Source organism: Pteropus medius, unplaced genomic scaffold (genome assembly GCF_902729225.1).
Source record: "Pteropus medius unplaced genomic scaffold, Ma_sr-lr_union100, whole genome shotgun sequence".
In the NCBI taxonomy this organism is placed as follows: domain Eukaryota; kingdom Metazoa; phylum Chordata; class Mammalia; order Chiroptera; family Pteropodidae; genus Pteropus; species Pteropus medius.
In genome coordinates, this window is record NW_024351545.1 from 903177 (window position 1) to 925761 (window position 22585).

A 22585-nucleotide genomic window follows, 5' to 3' on the forward strand; every position below is an offset into this window, starting at 1 on the left:
TGATACTGAAACTCCTGTATATGTAAACAAGGGGGAGATATTCACCTATCATCAGAGCCCAATTATGAATTAATGGCAGAACAGTAAGAGATAAAAGCAGAGAGGAAGCTCGGGACTAGATCATGTATGTAGAACTTTTCATCATAAAATAGAGAAGCCCATTGAAGGCTGGATACTGAGCACAGAAGTAATATTACGTGAATTACTTTTAAAAGCTTATTCTTACCAACCTTATTAAGAATATTAAGAATAAATTGGGGCCAGAAGTGGGGATAGGCAGGAGGGCAAGAGAAGGGACACAAGTAGACTAATTAGAAGGCTATTATAATTAATTATCCATGATAGAGATGATGGTGATCAGGATCAGTGGGGGTGTTAAATGGTTAGATTCTGGATTTATTCGGAAAGTTTATATTTTTAAATAATTTTATATTTATAGAAAATGTGCTATGATAGTACAGAGTTCCCATATAACGCTCACCCAGATTTCCCCAATTATTAACGTCTTATGGTATACTTGTCACAACTAAGAAACCAACATTGGCATATTACTATTAACTAAACTCTAGACTATAATTGGACTTCACTAATTTTTCTGGATTATTTTTAAGATAAAGTCAACAGGATTTACTGATGAATTGTGACAGAGTATAAGAAAAATAGGTCAAGGGTATCTCTAAAGTCTTGCCTGAGCAGCTGGAAAAATGGAGTTGTCATTTCCTGGGACGAGGAAGACCATGGAAAGAACAAATTTAGAAGACAAAAAATTTAAGTTTGAATTTTGTTATGTTAAGTTTAAGAATCCTATTAAAAAGCCAAGTTGAGATGTCCAATAGGCAGTTGGTTATATGAGCACAGGTTTCAAGAAGGAGTACATACTAGTTTGAAAGAGATTTTAAAAATAAAATTGCAAGAATTTGACACTTAATTGCACATAATGAGTACGAAAGAAGCTAAAAATGACTCAGGTTTCTAGAAAAGAAAAAGCAGGTATGACGCTAGAGAAGTTTTTAAGCTTCTCTTAACTAATATCCACATTTTATCATAATTCTCTATAATGAAGTTAAAAATTTCAATTGTCAAAATTTCAGTAATATCCTTTTAAAAAAATAACACGTTTTGCAGAAAGCATTATTTTTAAAAAACAGGATATATATCAAACATCAAACTTTTCTTGGTAGAAGGAACAAAAATTCTTTGGGCAAAATTATAGGAGATCAGAAAAGTACAAAATTGAGATTTTAAAGATTATTGGTATACAAATATATTTAAACATTCATTTCTTCATTCTTGTGTTTCAGACTAACACGGATGATCTGCAGTCTGTTCAGAGTGAAATCTGGAGCAGGACTTGTTCTTTTAATGACTTTCAGAGGGTTAAGAAAAGAAAGATGCTAATGAAAGCTTATCAATGAAAATTCAGAATAATCTATAACAAAAAGGAAGAACTCAGGCACATCTGTAACAATTCACACTTGACAAAAAACCTGCTGATATGTCTTATTCCAAATGATATGTTTTTGAAGTTTAAATATCACTATTTTCAGATTTGAATATTAAACAACGAAAAATGGTTTCCCAATTCAGTTCCTTCTAAAGAGAAAATGAGTGATGAAAACTATCATAGGCCATGACAGAGCATAATGGCAATTTTATAACCTGGCCTTGCCTGGGTAAATGGGCTGAAATTTTACAACATAACCAAAAACTATCTTAAAAAAAAAAGAAAAGAAAAAAGAATCAAGAGTTTAGAATGCATGCATATGGCTTTCAACAAAAAAAAATATTTTCAAGAAATTATCTGGATTTTTCTTTAATTTTGCATCTGATCCCCTCCCTTCAATTTTCATCACTATCATTACCTCTTGCCCAGATCTTTAAAAAGCCAGTTTGCTATGCTCTTCCTCCTACTACTCGCTGATACAGCAATCAGAAAAGCTGAGCTTAATTAATTCCTAACTGTGGCTTTACACTTGAGACAAGGGTTTTACCTCTTTAAACCTCAGTTTCTTCACCTGCGTAAAGGCAATAACTATGCCTTATCTATCTCTTAAGGTTATTATGGGGAACAAGTTAATGTATGTGAAAGTTATTTACGAACCGTTAAGGAGCTCTGTTAGGGTATTATCATATTCCTGGCACAAAGCCATAATCATGTTATCACCTTGACACAAATTTTTCAAGGACTTTATGTTGCCCATTAGAATAAGTTCCTTGGCATGGCACTCAAGACATCTGCAACACAGCCATAATATATCCCCACTCCGGCTTTACCTCCTCATAAAATAATCCACTTGCAAGTCATACATCATACTAACATTTATCAGATTGCACTCCTTAACTCATTAGTGAATCAGGAAGTCATTGAGTGGACTGTGATCATTTTGTTAAAAAAGAAATAGAACAGAAAATTCTGAGTATATGAAACATAGTAAGGGTTAGTATTGTTTTGTGATATTTATCTTTCAATGTTGTATGTACTTGTTAGTGGGAAGGAATGTAAAATGTGTTTCTTATGCTAGTATCCAGGCAAAAGTCTGTGGCAAACCCTGTGGTGAACCACTTAGTCATGATCGTCAATCAGCTAGCCATATCAGTCATGTTCTTTGCACCCAACTGCCCTTCTATCTAAACTTTCTGGGTCTCTTTTCCTTACCTGAGTAATAGAGGTAACACAAATAGCCATTTCGCAGCACTGCTATGAACAGCAGATCAAAGTCCTTTGTTATTTATTAGGTATTAAATGAGATGAGGCACCAAGAGATTTTCTCTGTCCTTTCTTCTTTCCTGACTACAAAACCACATAAGGTAAAGCAGTAATGTTGGTAGTCCTGAGCACTGGAGGCAAAGGAAAAATGAACCCAGTGGATACTAAGCTATAATATCTACAAAATTAGGAGTTTCCTATAACCTTGGGTCCCAAGCTATTATTCATATGAAAGGGGCCTTTAAGTCAAACCACATATGGAATGCTGCCTAAAGATAGAATATAACAATATTTCCTTGCTGCTTGAGGGCAAAAATTAACAACCATCACTACCATAACAAAGTGGTGCTCCCTGGGTCTATTAAGAATCCTGAGGGCTCTCTATCCCTATATTACTGTGCTTTTCAATCATGAGGTCTATTTTATTAATAGTTTTTTCCTATAAATTATTTTTTGCTGTTAACTCATTTCACTGATAGGGGATCGGCCTTTAACAAACTACCTGATCTAATTTGTTATTCACCTTCTATAACCTCTTAAGCCACAAAATCATTAGGGCTGTGACAAAAATGCACAACGTGTACTGGATGTAGACCTTCCCTGGAGGCAGAACGCATGTGCTCAGTGACCAGGTACTGCGACTTCTACAGTGACTGGTCAGAGGCTTTTTTTTTCACTTTCTGGTTCTTGATATGGCAGCCAATTTTCAAATAAGTGAAGTAATGTAACAGGGATGACATTAGATTTCAATTTTTTAAAATTAATCATTTGCTTCAATTTATACTGAAACCTCCCAAAGTGAAGAATCAAATGAAGTTTTGGCTTATTTTTCAAAGATCCAACTTTCTGCTCAGACTACTCTAGATAGATAGATAGATAGATATATGCAAAAATACTAAAACATGAGCTGTATACATAAATACACATCTCTATTATGTTCACAACTCTTCATGGCTCTCTACCACCCACTAATAATATAATATTCAAGAACCTCTATTTCTGGCCTCAACTTGTATTGCTCCACTTTGAGACGCTCTACACACCCACCGAGAAAAATTCTGCTGGTAATAACTTGTGACCTAATGCTCCCTTACTTCTGTTCATCATCAATATAATATTTCTATGGTCCATTACAATTAAAAAACTTTCAGGAATACTTATCTTGATTTATGTTTCACGGCCTGACTCAAATAGTCTCCCTTCCTAGGATACTCTTTTGAATCCTTCAAGTCAAAAATAACCTCTCCAACTTCCAAATTATTTCAATTTTGTATCACTCATGGGTGGTACTGCTCTTATAATTATGTCCATTATTGTATGTCTTTTACTAACTCTAGGCCTTATAGTCATTACTGAATATCAGACCTTGGGAAAATTTAATTTCTTTAAGCTCCCGGTCCCTCATCTGTGAAACTGTGTTGAGAATACCTACAAGTGAGTACTAAATAAAATGCCTTAGCACAGCATATGGTACTTAATAGTTTAATACTGGCTATTAAAAAATGGCCCTCTGTTCCAGATCTCTATACTCTCTGGAGCAGTCAGTATATGATAGGTGCCAAGTTTAGGAAACCACAGGGTTTCAGGGCAAACTTATACTCATCTTTCCCAGTCTTCCCAATCCCCATTCAGTCACCAATCTCTGAGTTATGTTTCTCAACTACTTTTAATAAAACGTCCTTTCCTCACTACTCTCACACTCACTGTCCTATCCATGTCATCATTTAACATCTAAACCACTGAACTGGTATTTTAACTGATTTCTCTAGCTGTCCTAGCCCTCCAATATAACCAATACAACACAAACTAAGTAAATCTTGGTAAGATCATAATGATATTTTAATTACCAAAACCATGTCTGTTTGCAGTTCTCATCCTATTTTCATCTCTCTGCAGTATTTGACACCCTTGATCAGGTTCTCCTTTAAATTCTCTCTTCATGTTTTCTATACCAGTATACCAATTTTCCTTCCTCTCCTCCCATCTTTCTGATAATCTCTTCTCAATTGTCTTAACTGCTTTTCATCTACCTATAGCTTAAATGTTGCTGTTCCTCAAGATCTGTGAACTGGCTCTCTCTCTCTCATCCACTCTCTGTAGTCAGACTATCCAGATTGGAATCTCGACAAAGAATTGTGTGCAACCTTTCTGTGCTAAAATTTCTCCATCTGTTAAATGAGGATGATGATATTATTACCTATAACTTCAAAGGCTAAAGTTCATACACTAAAATACATTTTTTTAAAAATCCATGGAAAAAACTTAACAATAGCAACTGACACATGGATAATACCATATAATGTTTCATTTTTTCCCCTTTTTGCTTCAACCATTACCTATGGAGACAACTCACAAAATTTCTCTATCACAGCATTCATTAAATTACAATGTACTACTTAGAAAGTTGTCAATTAGATTTATAGTTACTCAAGTAACTATAATTCTATCTTGGAATTATGAGGGCTAATACATAGTAGGCAATCAAGAACTGTGTATGGAGTAAAAATATGTATGGAATAAATCCTTCTAGGATCATCCTACCACTTATGCTGTACCCCTCCTCAAAATCTTCATTGCATCCCTCACACTCTGCTGAATCAGCCCCAATCTTTAAGAAGGCATTTGAGATCCTGTATGATCCACCAACTTTCTCTAGCTCTAGTCCCTGTTATTCCTCAGGTATTCTAGAAAAAAATGACAGATCCTCCCAATTGTATGCTTTCCAAAAGCCCCAAGAATGCCAGTCAAACCCTTTATACTGAAATGGTTATGGCCTCTTGCTATATTTCTATCACTAGTGAAGATAATACATAGAATAGACCACATACCTGCAAGTATTATATGGGAAGGTTAGAAAGAATCTAAAATTGATAGAGAATATTTTATTATCTCCTGAATAAAAAAGAAATCAGAATTATAGAGCTGAAAGGGGTCATACAGAACATCTAGTCCAGGACACTTCAAGACAGTTGAGAAATTTGCTCAAGATCACATAGTGATCTACTAGCAGCATAGAAATCAGGCTTCCAGGCCATTGGATCCTCTACATCAGCACTGATCCCACTTAACAAACCAGGGCCACTTTCTCCCCGTGTGGTCACTCGCAGGGCTCTCTCCTTCCCCCAACATTAAGCTGAACAAACACAGAACTTACATGTGTATAACCATAGAAAAGCTGAATCCTGGTGGTCTTTTTCTTTTACAAGCCTTTGGGCAACATTATTTCTCATATTCTCATTCCGTCATACCTCAGAATTGGTTCAAAGGTTGTTCATAAGGTTTTAGGACAATAACAGAAGGAAATTTTTCTCTGATGCCAACCTCTTCACTGAGGGAGAACTAGAGCTAGTCATGCTGGGTTACAAACTGATCCAAGAGACTGAGCTTGCATTTATCTAAGCTCATATTTATTGTATTTCTAGTAGACATTTTGCCACAGTAGCAAAAGCCAAACCAAAATTGTAAAAGGCTTAGCACTTGTGGGTTGTAAGCAAGTACCAAAGTGAATATATGCATTTAGACCACTAGCTCTCAATGGGGTGTTGGTAGTACCTTAATTATATACACATATACCACATGAATGCATACAAATAAGACCCCCTCCTCAGAGGTTCTGATAAGAGAAAGGTGAGGATGGAGGGAGATAATGTACATTTTGAGAAATCTTCAGTAATTTGATTCAACATACTCCAGTGCTGACTGAACTACTGGTTTAGATCCTGGGTAATTCAGAAAAAGCCTGCCTACTAAGGCAGCCTATATTACTACTGATAACAATAGTTCACATTTTTTATAGTGATTCAAAGCTCACCAAGCCCTTATATATTATCTTCACAAGAGACTTGGAAAGCTGACAATGGCAGGCAACATCACTATTATTCTACAGAAGAGGAAACTGAATCTCTGGGAAAGATGACCGCCCAGGATTCCAAAGCTTACTGACAAGAACTGATCCTGGGTCTTCTATTTCCAAGTCCCATGCTCTTTTGGAAGAGCTCTAGCAACCTGGAAGTTAATGATAAAAGTGGACCTTAAACCCAAAATCTATGATCTAACATTACTAAACTCACAATGCAGACTGGTATCATTCAATTTTTAATTTTCTCTTTTACTTAAGAGATGACTTAGTATTATTTCTTCCTTTATTTTACTTTCTGTCATCCTCAAAGGAGCACCGCAAAAACGCCATGTACCAGCTGTACTGAGAAGGGCAAAAATCTCAGGGTTGGATGGATGCCAGGAGGCAGCAATCAATAGCAGTTGTGTTTAGAATCTAGATGAGGCTTATGCTAACAGCAATTCAATGAGGCTGAAGCCTTATGACAATATACATTCTAGTTTCCAAAGAAAGCTGAGCTAATATAAATAAATGGATAAGCTTGAAAGTGTGTATCATTTCCAACTGAAAGAAATAAAATGACTTTATAAAATAAAAATCAATCTGTCTGTAGTAAAAAGGAAATGATGTACACAGCTGAAAATCAAGACAGGTAAAATAACTGGTCTTAATTCTAGCACTGATTATCTTATAATCTGAAGAAAGGTAAGAAATATGATTCTTGATAAAGAATCTTAGATACACTATTTCTGCATATTCCAAGCTTGACAATTGATCTGGAACTGCAAAAGACTCCCTCTAGTAAGATAAAATGAGGCTACTTTAACAAAAGAGCCTACTTCTGCCTTAATACTGTAAACTCTTATTACTGGACCAGGTACATGACAGATGCTCAGCAAGTACCTGTCAAACTGATGTTTATTGGAAGATTATGAAAGAGAGTAAATACTTAATTCACATAAGATGCGCACAGAGAATATGTAAATAACAAGAGTCTATGGCAAGAGAAGTAAACCAAATGCAAAAAGTCTACTCATGGGAAGATAATCACTTCTTTGATTAGATGATCCTTTAAGCTCTATATCTTTCCCAATGTCTGTAGTCAGTTATTATATAATTTCAACTTATGAACTAACAAGTTACATATAGGAGCCATTCATTCTAATATCCATTTTATCACCCTTAAGTTCCTTATTCAAAATACAGTTCAATTTAATAGCACTCAGGGTCATCTAAGATGGCATGAACAGTAGAGACCTGCATAACATTCCAAAGCCACCAAATCATCTAAAATTTAGTGTAGAAACAAGAAAATTCACTGAGGTGGGAGATCTATGACTGGCACAATGATTACTGTGCCCTTTTTAGAAAATATTTTTTTTTCTTTTTAATTTGCATAGGACTTAAAAGAATGTTTTATTTTCTCATTTGGGAGAAACCAATTTATAAGTTTCAGAAGTAAAACATCACATACATTTCTTGGAACAAGGAGATTTAGAAAGAAATGTGTATTTGAGGAACATAAATTTTTAATTTTCTTTCATAGCTTTCATAAAACATGGATGACTCTAGAGACTAAGGCCTAATACTTCTAGAGTTACAAGAGTTATCCCCAATACCCTATATATTCCTGAATCCACAAATTCAAACATTTAGCTGAAATCACATTTAGAGACCCAGTCTACCACTTTATTTTTGAAAATAATCTTTATAACTGAAATATGATATATATTGCACAAATAATAAGTATAAAAGCTTGATGAATTTTCAGAGAGTATCTCCATGTATCTACAACCCAAAATAAGAAAGCAAGACACAAGTTCTCCAGAAGCACCCCTTATGTTTGTTCACAGTAACCCCCCTTTTTCCAAAAGGTAATCCCACCATCCTGACTCTAACCCCCAAATGTTAGTTTTTCTTTAAAAATAAAGAAAAAAGAAAAAACTTTATATAAATGACATACTATAGTATTTACTGTTTTATGTCTGGCTTCTTTTGCTCAATATTTGTGAAATTTGTCCTTATTATTGCATGTAGCAGTAATTCTTTCATAACTATATAATACTTCAATTTATCTACCCTATAATTTATTTCCAGTATTTGTTGATTATAAATAGTGCTGTTATATGAATACCTTTTAGTAGATATGTATGCATTTTTCTTGATTATATACCTAGGAGAAAAAGTGTGGGACATAGGGTAGGCATACATTCAGCTTAGCAGACACTGCCAAATGTTTTCCCAAGAGTCATACTATTAATGTGGAAAAGTAAAGCTTAGGGAATTATAGTGATTTTGCACCTTAATATACAGTGATTTAGGAAAAGAACCAAAGATAGATAAATCCTAGGTCTCAATCTAATACTACCCCTTTCTGAACATTATAGATAATGCTCAAGGCAATTGGGGTGAGATTTATTCATGTAAAATCTGAAGGAGAAAACAGATCAATTCCTATAATAATTCCAAAAGACCTCTGCATATTATGTCCTGACACAGAATCTGAGAGGTTTTTAACCTACTTAGGTATATGACCGTAACCAAGTCACTTAACTAGCTTCTCTGTAGTAAAGCTTTTTCAACTGTCAGATGGCTATAATGCTCGCTTATCACATAAACTCATTAATAAAGTAGGATAATCTTGATGAAAGTGCTTTGGAAAGGATATAATACTATGTGATGTTACAGAAAATCTACACAGTTCATAAGGAACTAATTCTGGAGTTCTCATCCGTAAAGACATCTTTGACTCCTATAATATATATCAATAATAAAGACTTAATAGGCAAAGGGAAAAAATATTCCTTCATAAAATACTGCAGACACCTGTCTACATCTTTACCCAAAGCATGAAATTATAGCAAAGAGGAATCATTTAATGTTACTGATAATAACTGCAATAATAACAAAAGTAATAAGATTAGCTAAACAGAGCTTTATAGTTATAAAACATTTCATATGTCACTCTTTAAAGAATTTAAAAAAAAATGTCAGTGAGCAAAACGAGTACTTCTCAATGATATTTTCAGTACAATCGATTACCTCCAGTAATAAATTCTTCTATCTACCACTTACTTTGCTTTTTAGAACCGTAGCTTATGGTGCTTTATGGCTTAAAGGAGGGGCACTAAAGCTTGGCCACAATAGAGTCCACAAATGACACAGCAGCAAGTATAAGTTCCCCCAAAAGAGCTTTCCTTATTCACACAAAAAAAGTATTTCACACAGGAGTAGTGGATACCATTAACACTTGAAAATTAGGAATCATCTTTATTCTATCACTCATCTCTAAAACCAGGAATGGTCTTTAGGAATTGGTACAAAAAACTTGTATCTCCATTCTCCTTTTTCTATGGTCCACCTCTTTTTAGTTTCTGGTACTTCCTTTTCCCATTAATTTCTCCCTTAAAAGACTGGGGGAACACAATCTTCTCTTTAAAAAACAGTGGCATTCTATGCCTCCCTGTCCTTCCTGCTGATTGTATTGAATTTTGACTGTTTTAAGTATAGTATGACTACTGGGAAAAACAGGTTGATCCTGTTTATATGCCATATGACAGTGATTTCCATTTCTTGTGGTAAAAGAAATTTAACATCAAACTATTTACAAGATGATAAGAATATTTCGTGTATGTCATTTAAGACAAAACAAAAAGGTACTATGAATTTAGCAATACAAATTACTATTTTGATCATCTTAATAGGCTTTACATATGTATGTATATTTTTTTTTAGACAAGGCAACCCTTGGTTGACCTCACAGATTACAAGGTCCTTGTCAGTTTACAATCCTTTATTTTTTATATTTTACACCTATAGCATCTGGTCTTCCTACGTAGTCTCCCATCTAAGTACTAACCAGGTCTGACCCTGCTTAGCTTCCGAGATCATACAGGATCGGGCTTGTTCAGGGTGACATGGCCATAAACCCTTTACATACTTTTAAACAATTATAATATATATCTGTATTTTATTCTTTGTGCAGCCAATGTCGGGTGCTTATAAGAATTAAAAAGAAATCTCTAGTAATAACATGGAAGACCTGCACAGATTCTTGTAACAGTCTGAAAATCATTAAAATCAAGTTTTATAATGGTTCTCTAGACCTATTTCTATTTCTTGGTATAAACAGAGATGTGAGTTGTGAGGCAAAATCCTAAAAAGAAAGGAAAAAAGGACCTACATGAACTTACTCCCCCTCCCCCTCCCCCGCAGAATATTTGAGATTTTTATATATTGTGTCAATAATCATGATGGTATACTCTCCCAAAAGCCATTCACAGATTTATTAACAGCCAAAGTGATCTCACTGTGCAGATCATTAATGAATGATAATATATATAAAAATATGGGTCAATGATTCTAAGTATCAGTCTCCACAATCATGATAGCATACACACATGCACACATGCTCACAGTTTCTCAAAGAAGAGTATATATATATTAACCATTAGAAAAGACACACTCAACCATATAATTACCGACTTACAATGATTCAAATAAAGTTAATTTGTCTGTTAGAAGAAGATCTATCTATAAACCACCAATTTAAGCATATAAATGTCAAATTATCTCTAATTCGACATAAGCAGATTAAACTACAATTGAGTATAAAGGGCATCACAGAAATTGATTTATTCCATTTTGGTTCAATCTGAACTCAGAGTCTTAACATATTAAGTTGGACCTAACTGACCACCCAATTGAACAAAGTCCATCATATCATTTAATAATATAATTATTGTCTATAATATATACAAACTGATTATATATATATATGTATACACACACATATGAAAGTGACAGAGAATGTAGCAAGCACATGAACACTTTTTTGGCACCTTAGTCAAATGTGTTTTGAGTCTATTATCCCCTAACTTTTTATGCTTAGAAGATTTTATTTTGCAACTTTTATAAAAGAAACATTCTATGGGAAGTAATAGAAGAAACACCTCCTGAAATAGTCACTAAAATTCTGTCTCAAATTAATCTTAAAACACTGCAGCCCTCAGTGGTCACAAGTCTGCTTCTCAGTGATAGCTCTCTTATGGTCTAACCATATTTGAATAGGTTACAATTATTCAAGCAACACATGTTCATTGCCTTCTAATACAATATTCACCATGACACTGCCAACAAAGAAGTTTTAACAGAATCTTATTTTCATCAATCCACAAATATTTATGAGCAAAGTATTGGATGACAGAGTGAGGTCACAACTTCTGGGAATTAGGTTCCAAAGTCAGCAAGCAAGGTGAAAATCAACATGCTCAAACTACTAGATTATGCCTTTTACCACCCATACAGTAAAATCCACATAGTTTTATATATTCGACTACACTAAAGCTTGAAGATCTCCGTGTTAGATAAAAGGAGAGAAGAAAAGGAAAACCATTATGCCTATGTTAGGTCAGTTCAACCTTTCAGGTAACTTATTAAATTCTTAGCAAATAGGGTATGTGTCAAGAGTTCTAAAGGGATCCTGATGCCTACAGAGTTTATTACATTCTGTTGTAATATCAAAGATATATAGCCTTAATATGTTAATGGATTTGTGTGAAATTGAGATGAATAAAAAGACAGCGTTGGAAAGGAGCACCAAACTCAGAGAGCACTGGGTTTAATGGTACACCCGCAATTTGGCAGAAATTTAAATGCAACTCCACTGTATTCTATGGGCACAACTTCTGGGTTTCAAGGAGCCTGTAACTGACATAGCACTGACATGTAAATATTAATTTTAAGAATAAGTACACCTGCATTCCATTGATTAATTCAATAAATATGTGCCGACTCTGAAAACTCTGTTTGCTGCTCTCAAGGAATTTACAGGGTAGCAACCAGAGAGACAATCACTAAGTATCAATGGTAAAATAATGCATATAAACTACAGTGGAACAGAAAGGAAGAAACGTCCAAATCTTCCTTAAGAAGACAGGAAAGGCTTCGAAAAGAAACAGTGCTAGGAGTAAGAAGCAATGAAAGAGAGAACATTCTAGAAGAGGAAAAGCTCATGTAAAAGTAAAGAAATATAGGAGAATATGATATGTTTAACTGATCTGCACGGGCTGGAAATAAACTGTTTCATAATATTTCATTCAAAGAATGAAAACTTGATTACTGAGATTATGATGAGGTTTCACAGAAACCAAAAATTAACGATACTCTGTATCAACCAATGGTTATGCAACTATTTTCTATTTCTTAATGTACGTGGAATTAATTAAGTGTAGAAAAGGAGAACAATTTCAGGAGAAAAAAGTGTTTACTTACGATTTATGTTTCAGATTTTTAAATTCTCAAACGTGAATATTCTTGACTGCCTTGGAAATGAGGTGACAGTATAGACTAACGCTTAAGTGTGGAGAGTCCTGTAAAGTAGATTCAAGTCTAGTCTCTGCCATATCCTAGCTATGTGATCTTGAAAAAGTTGCATAAACTTTCTAAGCCTCGATTTCCTCATCTACAAAATAAGAAATGATAATACCGTTACCCCACAGTGCTGTTTGTGAGGATTAAAGCAATAATGCCGGTAAAGCCTTTAATCATACTACTTGTAACACAGTAGGCAGTCAATGAATGATAGCAGCTACTAATTACTATCATGCTTTACATTAGCCATGAAAATCATACCCCAAACTAACGTTGCTATTACAATTCCGAATTATTCTAGAGGGGAAAAAATGATACTCTTTATAAAATCTTTTGATAAATGTAACACTAATTCTATTGAAACTTCAAATATTACTTGGGTTACATTTTTTAGTAAGTGCTGAGAATGTGACTGAGAGTAGTATTAATTTCTGTTATTTACATTTTTATATGTGGCACCTTAAATAAATCTAATAAAACTTAACAACATTCAGTGCTCTTTGACATTTCTTATATTGTTATATGGGAGTTTAAAGTAGAATGAAAAGCACACACATAAGCACCCAGAGACCTGGGCTCTAGCTGAGTTTTGCTCTTATTTAACTGTAAGACCTCGGAAGAATCATCTATTCATGATGGGTCTTTATTTCCTCATATGCTAAATAATGATTTGGAATATAAAGTGTGTTCTCTTTAAAAGTTTGTACTCTGGGGTGAAGTAAGAATGGAGAGTTACTGATTAATGAGTGCAGAGTTTCAGTACAGGATGATGAGAAGGTTTTCGAAATGGGTAGTTCCGGTGGTTATACAACAATGTAAATATAATTAATACCAAATGGTACAATTAAAGATGGTTAAAATAGTAAACTTTATGCTCTAGTTTACCCAGTAAAAAATATTTAAAAATTTTTAAGTCTGTGTTCTGTATCCCTTTAAGCCACAAATTCACCCGCTCAGTGATTCATTCAAATATTTATTAAGTGCTTATGATGAAGCAAGCACTGTGACAGGGATACAAAGAACAATGCATAGAGCTGAGCAGAAAAGACAGACACTATTCAAGCAAGTGCTATAAAATATCAGGAGGCTGGAGGAGGAGCTATAAAGGCAAGAGTCCATTATGTCTGAGAGGGTCAGAAAAATCTTCATAAAAGGGAGAACTCATAAGCTAAGTCTTAAAAGAACAGCATGTATTCCCCTGCAGATGATACCATGACTAGCACTATTTCTTCTCCCATAGGCAACTTAAAATCTTCATGACTAGAGAACGACAATTCTCTAACAACACAACACTGAAAGCACTTCTTAAATAATCCAAGATGATTAAAGTTCAAATTCAGTAATCTCCTTCTTCATTACAGTGGGGAGAAGAGAGAGAGGAAAGAAAGAAAGAAAGAAAGAAACCACTACATTAATCTTCAAGCAAACTCAACGGACAGTAGGATCACAATAAAGGCTAAATCTACTTGGGTTTTCATTGCTAACTTAGGCAGATATTAAAGGGAAAAAAGTGCATCATCTAAAAGACTCAGCGCTGTTTATTTTAAAAATACAAGCACAGCATAACGGGTCTTATTTTAGCACTAAAACAAGATATTATTTGAGCAGTTTGCTTAGAGAAACCAAATAACTCATTTAGGTCACCATTAAATAAGTGATTATATCAGGGCAGCAAATGGTGTCCTGGAAGAGTTTGGTCCTTTCACGTGGAAGAATAATTTACTTTCAGGGAGCACCTCTGCTTTCCTGGGAATTAGGACTACAAGCAAACATGTTTCTATTATCTTGTTTTTAATTTTATTGGAAGCTGTTTGGTTTAAAATAAACTATTCCTCTAGAGCCTTTGGAATCCTAACCATATTAAGAACAAAGAAAGTGATCAGTAACATTTCAGTATTATGAAATGCTAAAAAAGAAAAGAAGGGCTGGGGGAGTTGGAAGGGTTATATGAAACACATGGTACGAGAAATTCCCCCCCAAATGAAAAACATTAATTTGGTGTTAGCCAATAAAGCACTGCCAAAAACGAATAAATGCAAAGGCTTAAGATCTAGAAAAAATAGAAATGACCATGACCAACATTTATCAGTGTCTATTTGTAGCTCTATAAGGAGAGAAGATTCTTTAGCAGATAAGCCTACAGTAAGATATAAGAAAAAAATAGTAGTTGTCCACAATGTTGAGAAAGGCTAAGAACCTGTACTGGGAATTGTATTGACTACAGTTCATACTTTTTGTTACATATCTAGGTTCAGATCAATGTTACATTGGACTACAACAATATAAACATAATTTAAAAGAACTATGCCATATACACCCTTTGAAACTTGGAAAAGGAAACCATATGTCTGGGGTCATCCAGCAATGCAGACCCAGCCTGCTTTCTAGTCTCAGTTCTCTCCTTCATCAGGTATTTGCTACTAGCAATTTTCTATGAATAACTGTTAGCCTATGTACCCTAGATCAGGTTTTTTGTTTTTTGTTTTTAAGGGGGGAAGAAGAAAAGAGGTAAAAAGTTACAGAAACAACATGGGGCAATAACAATAACAGGAAGTGAGGATTCAGGGGGCTTAATAATACAATAATAATACATGACCCCATCTCCACCAATTAATCACCACCACCCACCCCGCCAATCTGAAGTTCTGCCACCAAAGCAGCCAGTGATGAAAGGTAAGTTATTTACTTGCTCTTATTCTTAATTTATTTGGGTACTTTTAAAATATTACGTATGTATTTAAGTATAATATTTATTTCAAATAAAAGCTTCCCTTGGAAGCACAGTATACTTAGGGAAAAAAAAAAGTAAAGCTGCTCTGACTAATGACAAAATGAGAGTTGAGAGTCCTGCCCAAATAACCCTCTCATCTCCTGGAGGCAGGATTGGGGGTGCAGGGAGGTGCCTCCTCAGAAGCCCCAGTTCACTCAATGTACCATTTGAAACTAATAGAGCAAATCAGTGGAGGTTACACTCTTAAATTTCATGGACTAGGAAAAGTTCAAAAAAGATTTGGAAAGATTGACATAGAGGTTTTACTTTGTCAAGAAATGATGATTTTTAAAATCACTATTATTTCATAAATGAAAGGACAACCAGAGCCAAAAAGTAAATAAAAAGAACGTTCTATTAAAATGAATAAATTTAGCTTCGCTTCATGAAACTATCAGTGGCCAGAGAAAAACACATGACAGACCAGTACATTAGGAAGCCACTCCAGACCATCTCCCTCAGGCCTATTCATGTTCTAAAATTATACAACTTCTACTTCTTTGGCTCTCCTATTCTGAAAGAACTAACCAGGAACACCGTAGGTATCCAAAAAACTATTTTCTAAGACTACTATTTGTTAGTAAATAAAGTGCCCCAGAGTGACTGAAATAAAAAAGCAACAAAGACCAGAGAAAATCAAGTTAAAATTTATGACTATAAAACTTCAATCTCAAAATGTATGACATCGTCTTAGTTATTTTAATTCTCTCCACACCTAAAAAATAAGAATCATAAGCAACACTTAACTTCCTACTGTTTAAGTGTTACTCTTTGTTCCTTCATACTCAGTGTTGTTTTATCAACTTCATACTTTTGTTTAATAAGTTCTACTTTCTTCTCAAAGGCAGCATAGCACTGAGATATTTCTAGGGATCTCTTTCCTCATGTTTCAACCTGTTGTTTCTTTCTTTACTGGAAAATCCTTCTGGCCACCAGAGGCTTGTACAAGTACTTGTGATCATCAAAGAAACATGAGGGCTGGACAATGAGGTGAAGCTATATTTCAGGATTACATAATCTCCCTGAACCCAAAAAGCAATGTGGTCTATTGATCACTGCTACAAACTATTTTCTTTATATCTGTTTAAAATTTCTAAGTTATAAGAACATACAACATCCTGTTAGCTAAAGTAAAAGTTCATTGTGCAATTCAAATACTTCTCTGCTAGTTTTGATACCCAAAAGACTTTTATCTCTCAAATCACTAAATATTAGGTACCCAGAAAACCTTAAAAGTTTCAACTTCATGCTGCTCTCCTACTCCTGAAACTGCATATAACATAATCTACTCAGATCTTAGATCTGTCTTTTAACAAAAAGTTGTATTAGATTCCTGAGAAGTCCATTCCAACTTTATTTCACTGTACTCAAACTTTAAAGCAATTTTCTTAGGAATACTTTCTATGTCAGGGAAGAGATAACCATCAACCATCATTTGAAAACTCTTATTATCATTGTCTTCTCTTTTCTTCGAAATAAAGATAATTCCATTAACTTTTATTCAAACACTTTTTTCCCCAATTAAAAAAAAATATTCTATATCCTCTATGTTCCTCATAGTAAAGCACATTTGCTGAAGGAAGCACAAACAAGGGAGAAAGACAGCTATGAGTCCCTTTCTCACACTTTGTTTCTATGCACTGATTTCTTAAAATAGATATAAAGGGGTAAGACTATATTTCCCAGTATAGAAAATCTGCAAATATCACTTTCTTTCACCACAAAGGCATCATTTGGAAATCCTACAGGTTCAGAGATTGAAGGACACTCTAGACTGAAGCTGACCAAAGGGCCTCTAAAGGCACAGTCTCAAGTCACACAATGATTATGTTTAAATATATTAAGGAGAGGACAAAGCTTATTCTAAAATTATCCTATCCATTATTTAGAGTGCACAAGCACGCGCGCATGCACATATACAAGAGGGAACCTGATCATTCACGTCATATCTCTCTTAGACATCACAAAACTTCGGTCCATCACCATTTTAGAGTTCCTACATATAATATTTTCTGAGTCTGTTTCCAAAGGGGCACCTGAAAAACCATAAAGGTCTTCATCCTGTCACTTTCATTTGAAAAGAAGGTGGGTATAAAAAGGTTAATTCAAGCTAACTCCTTGGGCTCCTTCGCTCTGCCTGAATCTGTCAGAGCTGCCAGTCCTTAGGGCCTTGAGGAATATCTGAGTCCTGGCTACAACCTATTCACTCATGCCTCTGCTAATATCACTCTTAAAAGAGTGAAATGAAGGTAGCTCAACTATTCAGAGTGATACACAGACTATCTATTGAAAGCTCCTGGCTGAGCAGCAAAGCCATGCCAGTTGCAGAGCCTCTTCTATTTATTCCCAGAACAATCCTTGGTGGTTATTCAGAAATGAGATGTCCTCTTGACAATAAATTCCTCTTCCCTTCTTAGATGTCAGGAAACAAACATACATGACAAACATGGGAGAGGGTGAGGAGTAAAAGAATGGGCTTGGCTGGAGGAGTTCACTCTAGAGATCTACCCCAATTGAAAAACCTAACTCTGCCGACCTTCACAGCTTTTTGCTTGTTTATTTCCCAGCTGGCACAGTATCAAAACCAAATACATACACCAATTCATAGGGAGATAAAAGAAGGGGCACAAGAAGGGTAAGAGCAATTTCTTACAGCTTAAACCGCTATGAAAGATAAAGCATACGGTACCCACAAGTATAAAAAAATTAACCACATTTAGCAATATACAAATATGCATGAATGCACACAAAGAAAATACAGTATCAGGGCTTTCTTTTGGCTCCAGATTATAGGTTTCATTTTATAATTTTATATGCAGAAATAAGAGCTTCTTATTGAAGAAGGTTTATTTTTTATAGGAATATGCAATATTCATTCATAAATATCAAATGCTTTCACTAGATTTAAGATTTTCTTTTTAAATTAAAATTTTTACCACCACAGCCCCTAAGTTCTAATTTCCATGCCATGACAGTTCACGTCAGGATTTTAAAACCATATGGAAATTCTACCACCCAATTTAGCAGTCAGGCTACACACACTGTAGTTCTCGTTTTGGGGCACCTTTGAAGACAGAGTGATATTTAATACTGAATTTAAGAAGTCTTTTCATCTTATGCTGTGGAGTAATTGTTTCCCACTTCAGAACTATAACATGAGTTATCATCTCTGACTTGCTCTCTTAAGTGCTATGGCCAGCATGGAAAAAAATGACAGAGAACATGGGTTTACTCAAGGGAGTCAGATCTTTGCTAACTGCCAAGAAGAAATCATGGCTAGTGTGGCACAGCACGACGAGATACAGCATGAGAAATGACATACGTTACTGCCCTTTGGCTCTAGGAAATCACTTCTACTAAATGTCCTCAGAATGCAGAAGCTGAACATTTCTAAGTGTTGAACATTCCAAATAAAAATTATTGCTACACATGGATGGTGTTTACTATTATTGTACATATATACTTGAGGGAAACTGTACATATATGCCTGCTGAAAATTTTTTTCTACAAAATATAATGAAGGTGGGAGCTACAAAGAGCTTTCCCCTAGATTCTAGGAGTTGAACTGAAGCAAGCAATGCTTTCAGTTATCTATTATAAAGTTGGGATCACATAGGTTGTCTACCAAGTATAAAGATGATATAGTTCAAAAGCCTATCGGTCCTGACCCACAGAGTCAACCATCTCCTATATTTAATAAGCATAAAATATAATGACAAAAGGTTGTGGAGGAGTAGGGCAAAGTCCAATAAACAAATTATCTTAAGCATTTTTCATCCCGTGTCACAGAGGAAACAAATAAATATAAGAAAGTAAATAACAGGCACACATGGACTTAAGTCCACTTCGAATGTCATGATGTAGAAATAAATATAAAAGGCAGATGGAAAAGAGGGGTATTTAAATTCCAATCACTGTTACAAACATTTTCTCATTAAAATATAAACCCTTACCTTTGCTTGTCTCTTACTGGCTTCTCTTCTGGCTTCCCTCTCTTTCAGTCTTTTCTCCTGCAAGAAAAGGGGGAAAATTAGCAACATACAAACTTCTGTCTATTAGGTGTAAATCAGACTACATAATCATAACAATTTTTTTAAGCCAACTAATATGTGACATTCATTTTCCATTCATAACTGAGTAAATATTTATGAGGTTGGCATACATATGCATAATCATTAAGTATGTGTCAAACAGATCTGGAATCAAATCCCACTTCTACCACTTACTAGCTTTGCAATTTGGGGCAACTTATGTATGTTCTCTTTCACTTTCTCATCTAAAAATGGAGATAACAGGAGCACATATTTCATAAAATTGGTAAAAGAACTATATAAAATAACATACATAAGTATTTAGCATAATATCAGACATATGACTAAGACACAATCACTGGCTATTAGAATAAAAGAAGGAAACAAATGCAATTTTGACTATTTCCCTTTTTCTTTGTCTAAAAGCAGAATTTACAAGGATATAAATCCCCATCCTTGGGAAAAACGACAATATTTTCTGAAATAAAAAATAATGGATGATCACTCTTATAAAGCACGTTATTTTATTAAATTGCTTTGTAATTTCCCCCATCAGTTTGCCAATCATCATGAAATAGGCAGGAAACGCAGCACTAAAATTTTTTTAAATAAGAAAAAAATACATGTGTTTGATATTAAAATTCAAAACAACAAAATGATCCAGCTAAAGTTGAAAATAATTGTTTTAAATAAAAACTTCCTTTCCTCTTAAAAAATAGTGTTACATAATTAAAAAGCTATTCTCAATCCAAAGTTCATAGCTAACAATTTATATATATTTTTAAATTTTAATAAACTATTAGGTCAATGTAAAAAGTGAATAAACAGCAAATAATTTTCTTTTTATGAAACTGCATCCATGATTCACTATTACATTAAATATCAAGTAACATGAGAATTAACAAGCTTTATAAATCTGGGTACTGGCCTATCATTACCATTATGCTTTATACATACATGGCTTTTCCCGGATTCAAAAATCAATTCTAATACATACTCTGAAGAGAGACCTGAGGTTGCTCTGTTGTTTACAGCTTTCAGGACAGGTGATTACTACTATCTATCTTATCTGTTTATAGACTCCTTTATAACATAAATGTTGAAAGTCTCAAAGAAGGTTAAATATTAATTAATGCAAAGAGGAAGAGAATCCACAGAGTTTAGAGATTCACTTTCTATAGCTTCAGACTGCATAGCAGGAAAGCTAAATTCCAAATGAAACTAAGAAAAATTCAAATTCAAATGGCAACTGTGAACATGTCACACCCATAAATAATGCATAAGGTTAAAATTATTCTTTTCTGTGACTATTATTCTTTCTCTAGCCCAGTTTTGGAGAAAACGAGTATTATTTCAACTTCCAAATAAAACATACAACTAAAAAAGCAGATAAAACTTAAATAATGTGCAATTATACAGAGAAATATTCTAAAGATTATTCAGAAGTTCCAAGACCAAGGTCAAAGGAAAAGGAAAGATGCAGAAACAAAAACTCAGAACTTGACTTGTTCATGTCAAAGAGCTTCGTAAGTGACAGAGACCGATCTCAAATTGGTCTAATGCTAAGTCTAATGCTTTGTTCCAATACATTCTAATAAAAACTAAAATGTAAGGTTTGGAGACTTTAACAGATGTCACTTAAATAGCAGAAGAAAATAAGATCTAGTATTATTTTAACAAGTAACCAATTAATGCAATAGTTATTATCACTATCTATCCCCGAATTGGTTCTCTAAAGAATTTCTGAGAGTTGTTCTGCCACGAAAGTAAAATAATCTCAATGTTTTCCTCAATTTGTGGGAGGAGAATAACATTAATGGATGGCAGTTTATCGAAAGATTTGCACCCAAATTTTTCATAAAAGTTGGTACCAATTACTAATTTTCTACAAGCAGACTACAAAATAAAGTAGCAAAATAATATTAAAGAAAATAATTTAAAACAAATGATCATTATTATGCTGCTTGAGAACTGGCTTTAGTTTATGGATTAAGTGTTTGTAATTTTATCTCTCTTCTCTCTAATACACACACAACTTAGTTCTAACTCCTACAAAAAGTTTTCATGATTTAGAAGGTAAAATTAAACAGAGCAATATTTTATGTTATTCTACAAAGATCACAGTGACTTTCAAGTGTTGCGCAGCTTAAACTAATTTTAAAACTAAAGCTATACAAAACATCAAATAACTAGAAAGTAATAAAATTGTACTTTTATAAAAATGTATCTTCCTTTGTCTCATTATTACTATTTTCTTACTAACAGTAACACCTCTAAATTATTAAGTATCAGCAGTGTGCTAAGCATTTTACATATATTTTTAAATCTATGTAACAAAACTTTTGAGGTATTATTCCCATTTTACAGATGAAAAAATTGAAGATCGAAGTGATTAAATAACATGCCTGATGTCATACAGCCAGTAAATTATGGACCTAAGACTAAAACTGGGTCAAAGGAGCCAAAGTCCTCACTCCCTCATCTCAAGGATGCTTCCACACCCCTCTCTCCACCATTAGAAAGTTTATTTACCTTTGTAGATGCATACATAGTGTTTTATTGTTATCGATGTGTTTTAGATAAATGTTGTGTTTCTTTTTATTAGAAACAATGTTCTGCTACTAATTGGTCTTTTCATCCTGATAGCATATTTTTCCTGATAGCATTTGCGGACATTAATTATTTTTTGCCAGTCTTACCAGATAATTAACTATGTTTAACAGTCACACAAATTTTTGTTGTAATTATTCAGTAGCTGGCCTTCTCCCAACACATTAGAGAATCTGAAAATGGTACTTTAAAGTTACAAAAATAACCTCGGTATGTTCACATCAGAAAAACCACTTCTATACATGTAAACATAATCT

The 22585-nt window shown here is 34.1% G+C and overlaps 1 protein-coding gene and 1 pseudogene across 2 annotated transcripts in view; both read right to left on the reverse strand.

The window, feature by feature from the left end:
• DDX10 (DEAD-box helicase 10) overlaps positions 1-22585 on the reverse strand; it is a 229063-nt gene that overhangs the window by 59011 nt on the left and 147467 nt on the right. For both annotated transcript variants that reach the window (XM_039843503.1, XM_039843502.1), the window contains exon 16: positions 19641-19697. In XM_039843503.1, the coding sequence (XP_039699437.1) occupies positions 19641-19697 (57 nt within the window). The remainder of the gene's footprint in view (positions 1-19640; positions 19698-22585) is intronic.
• LOC120586958 (uncharacterized) lies at positions 10356-10474 on the reverse strand (annotated as a pseudogene).